The following is a 20,003-nucleotide window of genomic DNA, read 5'->3' as shown; positions in this document are numbered from 1 at the left end:
GCCAGCCTGGGCTACCAAGCGAGTTCCAGGAAAGGCGCAAAGCTACACAGAGAAACCCTGTCTCGAAAAACCAAAAAAAAAAAAAAATACTCAATAAAATACTGGCAAACGAAATCCAAGAACAGAGCAAAAAATTATCTACCATGATCAAGTAGACTTCATTCCAGAGGTGCAAGTATGGTATGAAAATCTGTCATATGTAATCCACCATATAAAAAAACTGAAAAAAAAAACCCACATGATCATCTCACTAGATGCTGAAAAAGCTTTCCACAAAATCCAGCACCCTTTCAAGACAAAGGTCTTGGGGAGATCAGAAATAGAAGGAACATACCTAAACATAATAAAGGCAATTTACAGCAAGCCAACAGCCAACATCAAATTAAATGGAGAGAAACTCAAAGCAATTCCACTGAAATCAGGAAGAAGAGAAGGTTGTCCACTCTCACCATATCTATTCAAAATAGTACTCAAAGTTCTAGCTAGAGCAGTAAGACAACAAAGGAAATCAAGGGGATACAAATTCGAAAGAAAGAAGTCAGACTTGCCATATTTGCAGACGATATGAGAGGGTACATAAGTGACCTCAAAAATTCTACCAGGGAACTCCTGTAGAAGCTGATAACATCTTCCAAACTTTCTGTGGGAAGACTGATTGTGTAAGTTGAAGTGTGAAGATCTTCACAAGTGTCCTTTCCACCTTGCTGTGTTTCTAGGTTGGTTCTCCCTCTTCCTTCCAAACCCAGAATTCCATCAATTTCATCCAGGCAATCATGTGAAGCTGTGGGAATGTGAGACAGGGCAATTGCGATTTTGGGTATTGAAACTTCCAGCATTTCCATGGCTACATATTTTCTCAGAGTCTCATTGTGGCAGCCACGAGTAAGTGGGCTCTTGTGGCTGTGATCTAAGTGACAGAAGGCCCAGGCTATTGACTCTCAATGGACCAGCTCCTCTGCAGAGACCATGGTTTCTGCAGTGAGATAGGAAAGCAATGCAGACTCTGTAAGACCCCACTCCCCTCTGCTTGGTGACTGTGGAGAACTCAGCCTTGACCTTGCAGAAACTCTATTGGAACTGCACTGCAATCTAAGACATGCCTCCTTCTCTGCCTCCACAGAGATCATATCTTTATGTGTCCTGAGGGCTATCTCAGGCTCACCTTCACAAGCATATCCCTCCACTAATACCTTGCTTGTATAAAACCATCATGGCCACATCTTGGAGGATGAAAACTAGTAAATTACCAGGTTTGAAATTTTGCATCAGACCCACCTCCTTTTTTATCCTCTCTCATATTTTTATTTAGTAGTCATGTTACAGTGGTTTCAATTTTTGGATAACGTGTCTCCCCATACCCCTTATGTATTAATGCCATCCTCACCTCTTTACTCTTTGTTACAACCATTTGGGGCTCAAACCTCACCAGTCTGCTCAAGAGTGATTATAATGCTAATGTTGACCAAGGTGGTATGGTATTTACGATGTGGTTGGCCCTGTATTTGTATCTGGTTTCATCTATATGATGAGTCTGTCTCATAGAAATTATTTCCATTCAGAGGATGAAAAACTGGAGCTTAAAGTGGTTTTCAAAAAGTACTTAAATCTGGCTCATATAAACCCTCCTCATTCTCACTAACTGGACTCCCAGAGATCCACCCGGGGCCTGGCCATGGATCTCTGCATCCAGATCCCTCAGTAGTTGGATGGGGTTTCTAGCATGACAATTAGGGTGTTTGGCCATCCCATCACCAGAGTAGGTCAGTTTGGGCTGTCTCTCGACCATTGCCAGCAGTCTGTTGTGGGGGTATCTTTGTGGATTTCTGTGGGCCTCTCTAGCACTTTAGCCAAACGAAAGGAAACACATGAACTATGAATCAATGCCTGAGGGGTCACCAACTGGATCAGGCCCTCTGAGTGGGTGAGACAGTTGATTGGCTTGATCTGTTTGGGAGGCATCCAGGCAGTGGGACCAGGTCCTGTGCTCATTGCATGAGTTGGCTGTTTGAAACCTGGGGCCTATGCAGGATCGCTTGGCTCGGCCTGGGAGGAGGGGACTGGACCTACCTGGACTGAGTCTACCAGGTTGATCTCAGTCCATGGGGGAGGCTTTGCCCTGGAGGAAGTGGGAATGGGGGATGGGCTGGGGGGAAGGTGAGGGGGGCCAGAGGGAGGAGAACAAGGAAATCCGTGGCTGATATGTAGTACTGAATTGTATTGCAAAATAAAAATTAAAAAAAGTACTTAAATCTCTATGGTTAATCAGAGATAGACAAGGCTATCTGGCTTCAAGTCTAACACTAGTTGTGGGAATAATTGCAGCTAACATTTTTCTTCCTGTGTGTGTGGTATTTTGCCAAAAAGGTTACTTGATTATTATATTAAGTCTTTAAGAACTACTATGAAACAGGTGAAGTATGTGATATAACCTAGCATCCTAGCATCAGAGGCTGAGGCAGGAGGATTGTGAATTTGAGGCAAGTCTGGGTTATATAATGAGACTCTTCCCCCCTGAAAGTTCCCCCAAAGTAGTGAAATGAAAAAACTAAAGATGAGAATGAAGATAAACAAAACAGAGACTAGAGTAACTGCAAAGAAAGTGGATGCACCAAAAGTTGGTTCTTCAAAAATGATTAACAACATTAGCAACCTTTCCCCAGATTAACTTTGAAAAAAAGAGATGGATATTACTAAAATTTGGGAACTCACCATCCATTCTCAAGAATATGAAGAATTTCAAGAGCATTCAGTAGTTATATGCTAACTGTTGAGTGGCCTAGATGCAATGGACAAATTCCTACAAACATGGATTCTTTAGAGATAGAATCGTGTAAGAAACAAAATCCAATAGCTGTATACCCAATAAGATTGAATCAACAGAAAATTGACAAAATTTTACAGACTTTTGCTGTGGGATGTTCTGTATGGCAAATGTGTTGCTCTGATTGGTTGGTAAATAAAACGCTGATTGGCCAGTAGTCAGGCAGGAGGAAGTATAGGCGGGACAAGGAGGAGAATAAAGCTGCGAAGTGGAAGGCTGAGTCAGAGACACTGCCAGCCGCCACTGTGACAAACAGCATGTGAAGACGCCGGTAAGCCACGAGCTACATGGCAAGGTATAGATATATAGAAATGGATTAATTTACGATATAAGAACAGTTAGCAAGAAGCCTGCCACGGCCATACAGTTTGTAAGCAATATAAGTCTCTGTGTTTACTTGGTTGGGTCTGAGCGGCTGTGGGACTGGCAGGTGAGAGAGATTTGTCCTGACTGTGGGCCAGGCAGTAAAACTCTAGCTACAGACTTTGATGATAAAAACAATGAAACTGGATAGAAGTCCAGATTAGTGTAACAAAGACCATACATGGAAACCCACAGCCAACATTATATTCAGTGGGGAGACTGACAGCTTTCTCCCTAAGATCAGGAAGAACACAGGATGCTGCTGTGACCACTTCTGTTCAGGAGACTCTTAGGATTACTACACAGAGCCATTAGGCTTGACAATGAAATGAAGGTGCCCAATTACGAGGTGCTAAAGATATCTGTAGATGACAGGAAGTTCATTATAGAAAATACTTAACATTGTACAGAAAGTTCTCAGAACTAAATGAGCAAAACTAGCAAAATTGTTGGCTAATGAAATGAACATGACCAAGTGATCAGTATTTCTGTAAACTAATATTGACCATGAACAATTTGATTTTTGTTTTTCCTGGCAGTAGTGGAGCTTGAACCTAGGGCTTCATGGATGCCTGGCAATTGTTCAGCCCTTGAGCAATAGTCCCAGCCTTAACAGAAAACAATTGGAAAGGAAATGAAGAAGGTATTTATTTATGAGTGTACCAAAAAGAATAAAATACTTAGAATTAACTCCACCAAGGAGATAAAAGAAGTGCACCTATTAAACTCCCAAATAGGAGATGATGAAAGAAGACAAGAAATGACAGCCATTGGGGTTGATGGGTTGGAAGACTTAATCTCATTATTACTGTTGTTCTGCAGTACTGGGATTGAACCCAGGGGTTTGTGCATGGTAAGCAATTCTCTACCATTGAGCTATACTCTAAGCTCTGCCTTTTAATTTTTATTTAGAAACAGGATGTCACTAAATTAATCAGGCTGGCCTTGAAATGTCTGTGTTAGGCACTCTTAGAATTTGGTACTCCCACCTCAGCTTCTTGAGTGGCTGGAATTACAGGCATGAGCCAACTTGCCTGAAAGACTTTTTTTAAATAGATGACAATATCCATGAATGTAACCTATCAGTTCTATGAACATCAGATTAAAACCCCAGTGGCATTTTGCACAGAAATAAAAACATCCATTCTAGCTGTCCTGGAATTCACTCTATAGATCAGGCTGACCTCAAACTCCCAGAGAACCACCTGTCTCTGCTCCCAGGAGCTGGGTTAGAGGCAAGCACCACCATACCTGGCCTTAAAAGTATCTTGAAAAAAAATGAAATTGCAGGACATCCTTCATGATTTCATAATTTTAGTACAAAGCTGCAACAATCAAAATAGTCTACTGCTGACATAAAGGCAGACATATAGATCAGTGAAATAGAATTGGAAAGCCTGGAACTGCTCATGCACACTGGCCATGATTAAATTAATGATTAGTTGATAAGATCAAAATGTGTGTTTATAGGGCACAGTTTTGCATATATATTATAATGTGTGTCAGATCTGAGCAGTTGTCACATCCACAATTTCATCTGTCACTTTTTATGCTTGTTAAAAACATTCATTTATGCTTGCTTTTTTGAATTACTTGGTGTAAATCAGAGTTGTCCTATTGAGTTACAGAACTTGGAAGGCATTCTTGCTGTCCATCTGACTCTCTGTGACCAGATGAGTTTTGATCAGGCTGCTAAGATTGTTCAGTGATGGATGAATAATTAGTTAAACAAAGGATATTGGGAAAATGGGATATCCAGGTAAAAGAATGAAGTTAAGCCTTCACCTTACAACATATACAAATCAACTCTACATGGATCAAAGATCTAAAATGGATCAGAGCTGAAAATCATCAGACTTTTAGGAGACAGGATGAAAGCACCTTGAAATTGGATTTCGAATGGTGTTTTTGTTATGATGCCAGATGCATCATATGGGTCTTTTGGCTGCTTATATGTATCTGCAGAACATGCATGTTTGGTATTTCAGGAGGACAGAAGAAGGTGTTCGATTCCTTGGAACTTCAGTTACAGACAGTAATAAGCTGCCATGTGGGTGCTGGGAACTGAACCCCTGTCCTTTGGAAGAGCTGCCAGGGCTCTTAATTATTGAGCTAATCTCTCTAGTCCCATAAACCATATATATATATATATATATATATATATATATATATATATATATATATATATACACACTGCTATACATAAAAAAACAGTTATCAGAAAAAAAGGAGTCTTGTGCAAGGAGGTCAGGTGGGCAATGTCATCATGAGGATAAGAAACTCAGTATATGGGCCACCAAGATGGCTCAAATGGGAAGAGTGCCTGCCATACTCCCTCTCAGTACCTACCCCAACTGCCACACAGAAATAAATGCACAAACGAATGTAGGCCAGAGAAATGGCTTAGCAGATAAAGAGGGCTTGCTCACCCACCTGAAGTCAGTCCTCTTTGCCTGGAGAACTGGATCCCACAAATCATCCCCGGACCTCCACACATGGGTGTGGGACATGCATACAAAAAGAATAAATGTACAAATGTAGTAAGAAACTCAATACAGGTCCTTTCTATCTGTTTTTTGTCTTTATTTTTTCAGAGCTGAGAACTGAACCCAGGGCCTTGTGCTTGCTAGGCAAGCACTCTACCACTGAGCTAAATCCCCAACTCCAATCTATCTATGGATTTTATGTTTATGGATCTAAACCTTGGAAACAATCTACTTGGAAAAATATCTCTACAGTGAAAAATCTATTGTTTCCTCCTATTCTTGCACCGTACTGAACACAGGAAAACTATTGTCTATGCAGTATTCATATTAGGCATTGGAAATAATCTAAAGAAGATTTGAATGTGTGGGAGGGTGTGTAGAGTAACATGAATATTTTACTAGATACTGAGGGTTGACTGTTTGTTGGACCCAGACCCTAAACTCTTAATCACTTTGCATTTCTAGTTACTGTATTGACATTTTTGTTGTTATTATTGACAGGGTCTCACAATGTAATCTGAGTTGGCCTTGTACTTCTATGTCTCCTGCTTCGTGCTCTCTCTCTTTTGAGACAGGGTCTCACTATGTAGCTCTGGCTAACCTGAAACTGGCTACAAAGACCAGGGACATTGGGAACTCATAGAGATTAAACTGTCTCTGCCTCTGGTGTGCTGGGGTTAAAGGCATGCAGCACTGGACTCAGCTTGCTTGGTGTGTTATCATGAGATTAACATGCATCCATCACCAAGCCTGCTGTATTTGTTTCCTGAACAACGTTTTTCTCCTTGTGACTTTGACTCATTCTGCACTCTGTTGATAAAGAAACTGCCCCCATCCCCAACATTATGGAGTAAGAGGGGAACAGAGGTCACTCACGTATTATGTTCAGCTGGATGGGGTCACTCCTCTTGGAACTGACTTGATTGGATACTTCACACTGATAGTCCCCAGAATCCTCAATCTTGACAGATTCTATTTGGAGGGTGCTGTTGTTCGGGGACAGCCTCATCCTATTTGTGATCCTCAGACTCTGGCCTTTGTAGAGCCAATTGACAGAGATTCCAGTGCTGTTTGAGAAGCAGTTCAGGAACACAGAGATCAGGTTTTTGACTGTGGTGTTGGTGACTTGGATGGAAGGTAGAGTCACTGGCTCTGTGGAAAAACAGTGGAGGGGACCAGCTCAGAGTCCTTCACACTCAGAGATCTCAGGCAGTCCCAGGGCCCATAGAATGAAGGGGCCCTCTGCAAGATCACATGTTTAGGTTCAAGATACGGTCTGTAAGGAGAGAGCTGAATCTTACTCCTACCAAGATCACCCACAGTGACCCTGACTTAGGACTGGGAGCCTCTTCGGCCCACATGTCCAGAAATCTCATGGTGGAGGGAATGTATTTCCCAATGATTTTTGTGGGAATTCTTGCTCACACTTTCTGTGAGTGTGAATTGTCAGGTCCCTCCTTTATGAAATAACCTTATGTTTATTTTTTATTAAATAATTTGTCATGGGGTTAAGATGGCCCAGCTAATCTTAAAGGTGTTAAAGGCTAGAAGTTGGGACTGGGAGAAATGCCTAACTTTGAAGAAAAGTTTTATTTCCTGCCCCATGGATATGGATTAAATACTACAGAGAAGAAGTGAATAACCACAGTGTTGACCACAGCCTGCTACTCTAATCCTCAGTACTGATAATTTTTGAGACAGGGTCTCACTGTACAGTGCTAGCTCCCTTGGAACTTGCTATGTAGACCAGGCTGGGTTCAAACTCACACTGTCTACAAGCCTCTCCCTCCTCAGTGCTGGCATCAAAGGTGTGTGCCACCACACTCAGTTGACATTTGTTTTTTGAACCTTGAGAAGAGTAAGCAAAAGAGCATCATGAACTGTCAGTGACATGGTTCACCCTGACTCAGAACAGGGCTCCCAGGCACCTTCTCCATCCACTCTTCCCATCCTATAGAGTCGGAGATGAGCCAGCCACCCCACCCATGAGGCAGGAGCAGACCTGGGAGCAGAGGTCTAGTCCCCATCTATGGAGCATTTTCTCCTCAATTTGGAGAATAAGAATGTGAGTACAGTTTAAAGGCCTTGGGCATTCCTTGTAGGTCATGGAGGTCATAAAATGAAAATGGAGAGGACAGTAAAGCTTGTGTTAGGCTCAGAAAGAAATCTTGACCTTGAGGCTCTCCTAACCATGGAAAGTCCCTCACACAACTGAAGACTTCCAAGGCTTGGAGAACCTCCTCTTCACATTGCAAGCTCCATCCCTTTCAGCCAGAAGTTAGAGAACAAGGAGGCCACTAGACATATGGATGGAACAGGAGTCTTGGGAGACGACTGAGTTTTGCTTGATACCATAGACACGGACTGGAAATTAAATGCTTCTTCCCATTCCCAGATAGCCAAAAGACTTCATTCCAAACCCTGTGCTGATATTTCAGTTATCCACTTACTAAGGATTGTAATGTTCTTGACTGTGGTCTTACTGAGGACAGTGACAGTTTTAGATGACGTAGACATAAGATCTGCTATTATTAGTATTGATGTTGGGAATAAAGAGCTTTTGGGAGGATGACTGGAGGTCTCCATTGACAAACTGAGAGTACTGTGCAGGTGGGTTAGCATCTGTGTGGCAGGAGAGGCTGAGGTTTGCCTGGAATGGAAATGAATATTTAAGAGAGATATGATCGAGACATCTGGACCTTCTGGAGCAAACAGAATAAAGTCATACATGATGTCAGCAGAGGGAAGGGGAAATCCTGGTCTGCAGAAGGACATAGTATCTCTTTGAGCTGTGATTTAACCTTAATTGAGCAGATTTCACCCAGAGTTGGTGTGCAGATTAGCAGAAGAGTACTCATGCAGCATGCCAAGCCCTGATCTATCTCATGTGCAACACACAAATATCGCCATTGCACACTCATGTGTGCACTGAGCTTGAGTCTGACATGTCTCCTGTCTCCATCACCCTGAGACTCTCTGGGAAGGAGAAGTCCCTGCAGCCCATTCAAGCTCAATGCTGGGCCTGTCTACCATGTGATTGCCAGGATGCCCTAGCAGCCTAGGTATCTGTATGGTAGGTGTGTATCAGAACCCAAGGGGACTTGGACTGAGTATGGTAGATCAAGACCTATGTGTTTAGGCAGTTGGGGCCAGGATGAAACAGAAAATACAGGTAATGTTCAGAGAGAATAGGTCACTTGGGGAGGCACTCACTGGGTTCCAGGTTCACATTCACAGGGTCCTGTGTCAGTCCTCACAACACTGAGTAAAGTGAGAGTCCTGTTGTCCTCAGACAGATTCAGCCTGTCCTCTTCTGAGAGGCTTTGGCCATTTATCCTCCACAGGTAGGCTGTATTCTGAGTCTTAGGCTCACACATTAATGCTACTGAGTCATCACCCTCCATGGGATTGGAATTGTTGGTTGTGATATTGGGCTTGGGTATCAGTGCTGACCCCAGAGACATGATTGCCCTGTGTGGTACTTTTGATTCTTGCAAAGGCCTCTTACAACCAGAGACAGTCTCTTAACTTCCAACCAACCCATATCCTTAAAGAATCAGGCTGGAAATAAATTACAGACTGTTGGAGTGGCTGAGTGCTCAGAGATAATGGGGCCTCCTGTGCTGTGTATGGAAGAAGCAAGGACTTTCTCATGAGTGAACCGAGCTTCAGTTTTTGGTGATGGTCAGACTCAAGACTTGGAATCAGAGACCTCATTTTATCTCTTGGTCCTCACTTAACTATTTCCTGCCTTGAAACCCAAGTTTCAAGTCCCTCCAGCTACACTATTTAGACCAGAGCCCTCCAGCTACACTATTTAGACCAGAGCCCTCCAGAGCTGTCCTACAGATAGTTTGTGATTAGTCTTCCCATTCAGCTTCCCTGAGAATCCTGACACCCTGTCAGAGATCTCACACAGCTCAGGATCTGGCTGACGTTTAGGTCAGATTGGGCCACAGGTGGGCTATTTTTGTCAGGTGTTTGATGTTGATGGACAGGAATCTGGGAGCCTTATAAGAATCCTGAGCCTATGAAATGATCTAGAAGGGTAAAGGTCACCTAGCAGGTCTCCATGGTGGGGAGGCTGGATATGTGGCTGTGGACAGATAGCTTGTGCCACTGATGGCCTATGTGACCCTGATTGAATGACTGTGTTTCCTGACTCAGTTTCCCTATAATAGGGCAAAAGGGAAATGATCATTGCTAGGTCTTCAAGAATCTTAAATGTTAACAATGACTTGACCTTTCACCAAGTAGTGTCTATTAGTATTTGCCTACAGGAAATAATCCCTGGACTAGGGATGGAGAGATGGCTCAGGGGTTAAGAGCACTGGCTGCTCTTCTAGAGGTCTTGAGTTCAACTCCCAGCAAGAACATGGTGGCTTGCAAACATATATAACGAAATATATTGTTTCTTTCTTGTGTGCAGGCAGAACACTGTATAACAAACAAACAAACAAACAAACAAACAAATAAATAAATAGATAAATAAAAGAGTAGGCTAATCTGGCTGTGGGAAGGAAACTCCAAGGAGCTGTCAGTAGCAAGATGTAAATTTCACATTGGAAGGAGGAGCTGGTTAGAATAACCCATAGAGAATTGTCATCAAAGTTAGTGTATGTTTCAGAGCAGCCAAGACAAATTTCCAATGTCTTACCATAACAAATGTGAGATAAATGGGGTGGTGGATGTTAGACAGTTGACTTAACCATCCTGTCTTGTACACAAACTTCAAAGATCACACTGTTTTTCTCCAGACTATGTACAGTTGGAATTCCCGTTAAAGCAATTTTAAGAAGTAATAGACCATGGATCAAGAAAGTGGGAAGACCACTACCAAGTGCCAATAAATGTTACATATTGTACATCTGAACATGGTCCAAATTATATAAAAAACTCTCTCAGTTCAACAATAGTAACAATAAAAAACACAAGCAGCTCAATCCAAAGAGAAGGAAAAGACCTGACATTTTTTTTTAAAGAAAGAGGAACAGATGACCAATAAAGACAGGCTGCTTATTTTTTGTCTATTTGACAGACTAAATTCACATGGGAAGAGAAAACCTCAGTTGAGCTATCACCTCCATCACAATGGCTGGCAAGTCATTTTCTTAATTACTGTTTGGTGGAGGAGGACCCAGTGCTATCCCCTTGCAGATAGCCCTTTTCTTATGGGCTCTGTAAGAAAAGCAGCTGAGCAAGTTGTGGGAGCAAGCCAGGAAGCTTTCCCCAGGGTTCTTGCCTGCACTTCCTTCAATGACAGACCCTGATCAAGACATTTAAGCCTAATAAACCCTAACTGCCAAGTTGGTTTGGGTTGTGGCATTTCATCACAGTAACTGGAAAGCTATCTAGAACAACACATAAAGAAATGCTATGGGAGCCAGGCAGTGGTGGCACATGCCATTAATTCCAGCACTTGGGAGGCAGAGGCAGGAGGATTTCTGCGAGTTCAATGCCATTCTGGTCTACAGAGTGAGATCCAGGACAGGCACCAAAACTACACAGAGAAGCCATGCCTCAAACAAACAAAAAACAAAAAACAAAATACAAAACAAAAACAAAAACAAAAAAATAACCCAACAACAACAACATCAAAACCATCACAACAAAAAAAAACCCCAAACAAAAACGAAATTCTATGGGGTCTCGTGTAGTAGCACATGTCTTTAATCCCAGCACTCCGGAGGCAGAGGCATGTGGATATCTGTGAGTTCCAGGCCAGCCTGGTCCACAAAGTAAGTTCCAGGACAGCCAGGGATACACAGAGAAACCCTGTCTCATAAAACCAAAAATGGGGGTTGGAGATTTAGCTCAGTGGTAGAGCGCTTGAATGTACATGATTGGTCAACCTGATCTGTACATTATTAAGGATAAGACTTTTTTAAATTTTAAGCTATTAAAGGTAATTATTAGGATACAAGTTAAAGCTTGATCATCTTATAAAAGTTCAAGTTCTCTATACAAAACTATGTTTATAAACAGTCTAAGTATGCTGAATATTAATATAATAAATTCCTTACTTCACCCCTAACATTTAAAAAATGTTTAGATTTCCGACTTTAAACTATGCCGTGCCTCTTACTGTCAGGGTTTAGTGCAAATTGTACTTTGAGATAATTTAGATTATATTTCCATTTACCAGGTCTAAAGATAATTTGCCTTGCTATCCAATTCTGCATAAAAGATAGCTCACCAAACAGATTTCAAAACGGTGGTGGCGCACGCCTTTAATCCCAGCACTTGGGAGGCAGAGCCAGGTGGATCTCTGTGAGTTCCAGGCCAGCCTGGGTTACCAAGTGATTTCCAGGAGAGGCGCAAAGCTACACAGAGAAACCCTGTCTCGAAAAACCAAAAAAAAAAAAAAATGACCTTTTACTCTTCCTTCATTAAAAGAAATTCACTTTACATTGCCTTTCTCAATAATCAATCACCTATGTCTCCTGACTAATTAAATACATAAATGCTTTTGGATGTAAAGTTTTTTTATAAGGGTATGAAAATTTAGATATAGAGACCGTTTAGGAAAGTTAAAAAATAACATGATATATGAATTTCCAGTTATTGTGATAGATAAATATAACATATAAACATCCAGATATGGTATAAATGATACCCACATCTCAGTAAATAACCTAGAGATACTGAGGATGGATGCCTAAGTTAGATCTATGGATAAAGTTTATATTAAGATCTGAGATATACAGGCTTTATAAATAGACTTATGTATGCCTTAATAGTGGAGTCTACAGACCTTCCCCAGAAGAGGCCTGGGGCTAATAAAAGGCCATAGCTCCTCTGCTGTATAAGGTATAATAATTGTCCAAGAAATGATTGATCCTGACTTTACTGGGAAAATTAAGATTATTGTAAACCTCCTACAAAAGCAATTCAGATTCTACAGGGCAGCGCCTAACGGAGCTGCCAGTTTGGATTCTAATGTTATAGTCTTCTGGGTTCAGGAAATTAAATATTACAGACCAACTAAACCCTTAAAATACAGGGAAAAGAATAATTGACTTGCTAGACATAAGCATGGACATTTCTTACATTTCAGAAAAAGTTTGGCTAAGTACTTAAGACGACTAGTACTCCTTCATCTCTTATAGGTCAAGGTCAAGGTAATATTGTAACCAAAGTCTCAGGAATATTAAAATGGTCAGATAGATAAAATTATGGCATATTCTGCCTACAGGTCATCTCCTTTATACCTAACACTCTGTGGGGAAGAGACATGCAGAAATTAATTTGTGTTTCACTAATCTCTGCTATGGACTAATTTTAGCTCTAATGATATAGATGGGTTTTATACTTAAAAGAACTTGGGTAAACAAACCCAAGACATAACTAAGCCCATTATTCTAGAAATTATAAACGACAGACATGATCTAGGGTATTAAAATTTGCCCTAGGGGCCACTGTTCACTGCTGACCCCACTACATGGAAATCTCATGCTCCTATCTGGGTTAAACAATGGACTTTGAATGCTGAGAGAATTGTAGCTGCTACTTGTCTGGTGGAGGAAAAGCTTTAAAGTAGGGCATATAAAGCCTCCCACCAGCCCTTGAGTCACCCCAATATTTTGTTGGTTAGAAAAAATCAGGCTTACAGGCTGTTACAAGACCTTAAAAAATTAAATGAACTTTATTGGAGCCAAGGGGAGCTTCACAATCTAGTTTGCCATCTCCCACAGCCACCCCTAGAATTCAAAATATAATTGTTATAGACTTACAAGATTGCTTCTTCACCATACCTCCTCACCCTAAAGATTGTCAACATTTCCCTTTTAGCTTGCCTTCTAACCTGACACAATGGAAGTCAAAAGCTGACATGCAGAGCAGGAAGTATGAGTCCTGTTTATCCAGAACTCATTTACTGAGCTGAGTTCCTCATCATATATACAGATTAACTATCAGAACTAACTGTAAATTATAGTTTCCTCACAGTTCCCCAACCCAATAATAATATATATTAGTACATATATTTCAATACATTTATTGCAAGGTGATATTATATTTATATCAAACTATGAAACTTATGAGTCTATAGATTGACAGATAGGTCTATACTGGCACTTTCTCATGTCTGTCCAACAATTACAAATTCTCTCCCCATGGAAACTTACCCATGAGGCTAATGACCTTATGATTTATGGGTATGAGGCAAAGAAGTAATACGTTATTTATTCCACTGCTTTTCAATTTTAAGAAGGCCTTGAGCGCATGAACAAAGGCCTTACATATACTTCAAGAGCTCTTAAGAATTGGTGCTTAATTTTTTATATCTCCCACTGCAGGCATTCCTTATTATCCCTAGGCCAAGCCACAAAGTTACACCTAAGCCTCTAGGACCTTCTCACTTGTATTTGTAAAGGTACTGATGTTCTCATAATGTCAAAAAGAGGATATGCTTACATGTTTTCACAGGATACTGACCATCTTTATGAATCCTGGTTTGCCTGGTCACACCATATACTAGGCTGCTGGAGGACAAATATGCTACGGCCAGTCTGAGTACAGGCTGTTATTTACCTCTAGATTCTTAAATATTGAGCTGTGACTTTATGAATAAACTTATACAATTCCAGATCCTTTTCATGAACTCTGTTCATCAATGATGTTAAAACTTATGGAAATATTTTTAGAAACAATCCTGTCCTCAATGTATTTTTATTAATTTTGATCAAAAGATAATCAAGACTTGATATATATATATATATATATATATATATATATATATATATATATATATATATAATTTCAGATTTCGTTCTCTGACTATCCTGCTGTTTTGTTGAGACTCCTAAGATTCATAATTTTGCACTGAAAAATTCACCACTGTTATCATATTACTAAAGTTTCTGAAGATTTTGTCTTTCAACAAGGTTCTTATAAGCTTCAGGAGATCAAAATTCTCCAGTACTCACAAGCCAAGAAGGATCATTAGGAATGCAATCTGATTACAGTTTGTCTCCCACTTACAAATTTTGTTTTTTTTTCTCTGGCAGGGTGGATCGTTCCCTCTCTCCCTGGCCTGATATCCCCTTCTCTCATCTGCTAAAACCATGCATTTAATATTCCATAGGTACACCCAAGAGAAAAAGTTTCCTCCTTCAAACTCCTCAACTGCATTTTCTACCACTAATACATGTATTTGTTTCCAGCAGAAATTCTGATCATTTAAAGAGTTACAGGTTGTCACCCTCTGGACCACAGACATGCTGTCTAGCTGCAGGTCTGCACCCCATCCTCCATTCTCCAGCCCACATGGATGTGCTGTCCAGCTCAGCCCTGCATCCTGCCCTCTAGCCCATGAGACAGAAAATCCTGCTACACATGTCTTAACAGAGCCTGAAACAGCCTGCTCTTCTTGGGTTTCTATTGCATTTCAGCCTTCAAGACCCTCAGCTTTGACCCCATATCAGCAGGAAGTAACCATGAATGATTTCTACAGCCCCTTTGTGACTTATCCCTCTTTCTGTACTGTACTCACCAGCCCAGGGGCTGGACTGCCCTTAAAAATGCTCTGTTATTAATTGTATAAATTCTGCCCGTGATCCTGAAATATATATACTATCAGATAGTCTTCTCTGATAATTGTTCTGTATGTAAGTCTTGCTATGTATACCCTGACACAGAATATTACAGTCCTCTCATAGCTAAATGTGTTAATATTGCCTTGATTACAAATTTCAATTATTAGGTCAGTTTCAACTGCAGCCTTGGTCCCACAGGTGCTTGTGACTAACTCAAGTAACTTTTTATCTAACAATGCCTCTTCAAAATACAGTTTAACCAAATTAATACCACTAATCAGAGATTGATAGAGTTAATGTTCCAAACTAATCATTTCTTTATGATAAGTCACAATTATAGTATTTAGACACATTTGACCATATTATGCTATACTAGCTAATGATAGATTTTTATGTTTCTCCTCTGCTCCCATCTTGGGGCAGAGATATTCTGATTATATACAACTACACCTATTAGATGGCTAAACTAATTCTCTGCTTGTCATCTACATAGATTAATTTTCATTTTTCAAGTCAAATCCAAATTTAAATTTATCCATGTTTTTTACTACCCTAGAGTGAATTAAACATTCTCCTTTATTTACTGTATGAAAAACCTGGAACTGCTGCAAGCCACAGGAAAATGTAATGGAATTCAGCTACTATCACCAAAGCTATTACTTGGAAAGTTCAAGGACTTTTGCGAAGGTCAAGCCATGGCTTAGGAAGTCTTAGTGATATTTTATCTTTTGTATGTATATTAGCTGGTTCTTACAATGATTTTCTTGTATGCTATGTGTGCTTCCAAGAATTCCTAACAGTGTATATATCTAAAATATATACATCAAGCATCCAAGGCCAAACAATCTCCTGAACTAAGATAATACCCTTATGGAAACAATACTTGTCTCCTAGGTCAGGCTGATAGCTTTATTTCTTGTGAAATTTAAAGCTGGGACCCTCTTTTCTTATACAGCCTTACTGTAGCTGAAGTTTTCCTGGTCCTGCCCAGCTCCCATGGCCCTGCAGCTGCTTGGATCCAAGTAAACACACAGAGGCTTATATTAATTAAAAATCCTCAGCCATTAGCTCAGGCTAACTGTTGACTAGCTCTTACATTTAAACTAACCCATAATTCTTTTTTATGTTTAGCCACATGGCTTGGTACATTTCTCAGTTCTGCCTTCACATATTGCTTCCTGTGTCTGACTGGCAACTCCTGACTCAGCCTTCCTGGTCCCAGAATTCTTTTCTCTGCCTTTCCCATCCATACTATACTTCTTGCCTAGCTACTGGCCAGTCAGCATTTTATTTATCAACCAAATCAGAGCAATACAGATTCACAGCATGCAGAAGGACATCTCCAGAACTTCTCATTTCCTTTTTTCAAAAAGGAAGGTTTTAACTTGAATATAGTAAAATTACATATAACAAAACAATTATCAAGGAAGAATCATAGTTATAATATTTAGTCTATTTGTAGTTGGCAAAATTAAAGAAGATATTCAATCTGTCCTATATTTGTGAGTCTAACATTTCATATCTAACTTATCTTTTATCATAACTAAGGAAATTATAACTATTTAGTCTTCAACTACATCAAAGATCCCAGAAGGATATAATTATACCTAACTAAACAGGAAGAACATTGTAAGAAACTTCCAAAAATCTAGAATGAGAGAGACAGCTCTCTGTCTGGACAGTCACCAAAAGTTCCTCTGTAATGTTGGGGCATTCATCTTCAGCCTATAGGACTAGAGTCTCTCAGTCACATCTCTCTTTGTCCTGTAGAATGTTTGGCAGTTTCTTCTGCAAAGCAGGAACCTGAAGGACCGTCTTGCCTTGCAAAGTTCAGTGATCACCTTCCCATGGGTTCTGTTTGTCCAGTCAACACAACATGTTTTTCAAGTATCCCAGGCAAGAACAGTTTTTTGCCCAAATGGCTATTTTTGCCAAGAAGAAGATAAACTCCACATGAAGTGTCTTCGATGCCCATCTTTCTCTTTGAAGTAAATCAGTGCTGCCAGGAGCAGATGTGTCTCATTATCCAGGAAAGTTTAAGTTTGTAAAATGTTTTAATTGTCATATTCTGTAGGTCTTTGAAGTGTTTGATGATTACCTACCTAATTGAAATCTATCTATGTATAACTAGAAAACTCAAATAAAATGACTATATTGATTATTGTAGATGATTAACTATTAATCTGTATTTCTTTTTCTTCAGTCTTTTTTTAAAAAAATTCTTTATTTGTTCTACCTGCATGTATGCCTGCATGCCAGAAAAGGGCACCAGATCTCATTACAGATGGTTGTGAGCCACCATGTGGTTGCTGGGAATTGAACTCAGGACCTCTGGAAGAGCAGTCAGTGCTCTTAACCTCTGAGCCATCTCTCCAGCCCTAATCTGTATTTCTTTTTTTTTTTTAAGATTTATTTATTTATTATGTACACAGTGTTCTGTCTGCACATATCTCTGCAGGCCAGAAGAGGGCACCAGATCTCATTACAGATGGTCGTAAGCCACCATGTGGTTGCTGGGAATTGAACTCAGGACCTTTGGAAGAGCAAGCAGTGCTCTTAACCTCTGAGCCATCTCTCCAGCCCCTAATCTGTATTTCTTAATGATACATTACAACTCATTTTAAATGAGATGTATAAACATAATACCTTAAACAAGAGTAAAAATATACACACAATAACAAAATTAACTTTAAACTTGTATCAATAAACTAAAATCCATAGCAATGTAAAACATTTTTAAACAAGTTGTTGCTCTTTAAAAGTAGGTTCATTAATCTACCCTTTCATCCTATCATATCTATACTATCCTCTTGTCTTCTTTAGAAAGAGATTGTACTTATAATAAACCTGTTTTAAATAAAAATATTGGTTTTCCCCTGTCCCACACCAGAGGGCTCTTCTGATATGTGACAGAAGAATCTCTCAACCTGTTCTTTTAGCAATATGGTTGGGTTTAGAGAAGGAGTGAGCCAATTCCATTCCTTAAGCCAGCTTGGTATATTTGGGAATTTGGGCATAGATTCTCACACTACTTCTGGCTGGATGAAGGCACTGTATTCTTATGGGGACACAATGAAAATTTTAGGGTTATGGAGTAGTTCATGAGGCTGTATTCTCTGAGACAGTTGCCTTGAAATTGTTCTGGATGTTGGATCATCTGGGCCGTCATGTCATTGGAGACCTTTCAGGGGGTCTTGGCTGGTCAAACCTGATGTATCTTAATCTGGAACAAACCCATAGCCTCTGGCTTTCTGTGGAAACAAAAGCAAAGCCTCCTTTCCAAAGCAACATATCTTTAGATCCAAATTTTGAAGTCAAGGTACCTTTAAAATATACATACTGGTTTAACTGAGAAGTCTTTAAAATCAAATGTCTTCCTGCAGTTAAAAATCCCAAAGACAACACAATCTAGATTCTCTATGTGAGAATCTTTACATGGCTTATTTTTAATATTACCTTTACTGTCTCTTTAAAGACTTTATTTTTAAAAAATATTTGTTTATATAACTGCATATATTCCTTTTTGTCTCTTTTTCAAGCCTATATACATTTTAAACTATTCCATCTGAATTTGTCTTATTGTGTAACTATTGCTTTAAACTGCAGTGCCTAGTACTGAAGCAGAAGCCTTGGCTGCTGGCTCCAACCAATTTAGCTTTTTAACATGGTGGAACTACGTTTACCACCAGCTTCGGAGTAACCATGCTCATTGCCAGACTCTGGGAGGCAGTGGGTCTATGCCTCTATCAAAGCAGCATATAGTCCAGAAACCTTTTTTTTTAATATACTAGCAAAAGCTAAATCCACCACACAGCATACTGCATGGCTTGGAATCTGCCATGCTGCAGGTCAAGCCCACATGCCACAAACCCACCATAGAGTAGCTCAAGCCCACATGTTGAGGTGTTTCACCACCCATATGAGACATGAAGCAGGAACCTGTTTTTGGCTCCATTTAGAATTGATTATTAAATATTCTCAGGTTTCAGGTGGAAACTTGAGCTGTTGGGCACCATTTATAGCTGAAGTTTTCCAGGTCCTGCCCAGCTCCCACTACCCTATGGCCGCTTGGACCTAAGTAATACAGAGGCTTATATTAATTAAAACTGCTTGGCCAGCCGGGCGGTGGTGGCGCACGCCTTTAATCCCAGCACTTGGGAGGCAGAGCCAGGCGGATCTCTGTGAGTTCGAGGCCAGCCTGGGCTACCAAGTGAGTTCCAGGAAAGGCGCAAAGCTACACAGAGAAACCCTGTCTCGAAAAACCAAAAAAAAAAAAAAAAAAAAACCTGCTTGGCCAATAGTTCAGGCCTACCACTGAATAGCTCTTATACTTAAACTCAGCCAATTTCTGTTAATCTATATGTTGCCACATATTCCGTGGCTTTACCTTTGTGCATGTTACATACTGCTCCCTGGATGGCGGGCTGGTATCTACTGACATAGCAATTCACTTCCCAGAATTCTACTTGTCTATATTTATCCTGCCTAAATTCAGCTATACCTTACTAACATTATAGACTACTAACTTCTTACCTAAGCACTTCTAGGAATGTAGACTGAGCACATAAATCCCCTTTTCTTGATATACTAACCAATCATTAGATCTTAGCTGACCTCCTCTTTTAACACTCCCTTTTTAGGTTGTAAAACAAAGCCTGACAGTCACTGCCTGAGGACAATTCTTACCTGCCTTTATGACCCTGTAGGAATTCAAGCCTGATGACCTTGTTCTGCCAGACGATTGCTGTTGCTTGGGTTTATAACTGAATATCTCAGAGACTTGGGGAGAACTGATAG

The 20,003-nt window shown here is 40.3% G+C and overlaps 1 protein-coding gene across 4 annotated transcripts in view; it reads right to left on the bottom strand.

The window, feature by feature from the left end:
• LOC131924573 (carcinoembryonic antigen-related cell adhesion molecule 1-like) overlaps positions 1 to 20,003 on the bottom strand; it is an 80,854-nt gene that overhangs the window by 34,691 nt on the left and 26,160 nt on the right. For 3 of the 4 annotated variants that reach the window (XM_059279872.1, XM_059279868.1, XM_059279880.1), the window contains exon 5: positions 6,547 to 6,822. The exons of the other annotated variant lie outside the window; for it this stretch is intronic. In XM_059279872.1, coding sequence (XP_059135855.1) covers positions 6,547 to 6,822 — 276 coding nt within the window. The remainder of the gene's footprint in view (positions 1 to 6,546; positions 6,823 to 20,003) is intronic. 4 annotated transcript variants of the gene reach the window in all.

This window comes from Peromyscus eremicus, chromosome 1 (genome assembly GCF_949786415.1).
Source record: "Peromyscus eremicus chromosome 1, PerEre_H2_v1, whole genome shotgun sequence".
NCBI classification, from domain to species: domain Eukaryota; kingdom Metazoa; phylum Chordata; class Mammalia; order Rodentia; family Cricetidae; genus Peromyscus; species Peromyscus eremicus.
Note: the sequence above shows the minus strand (reverse complement) of the source record. Positions and strands in the feature narration are given on the sequence as shown.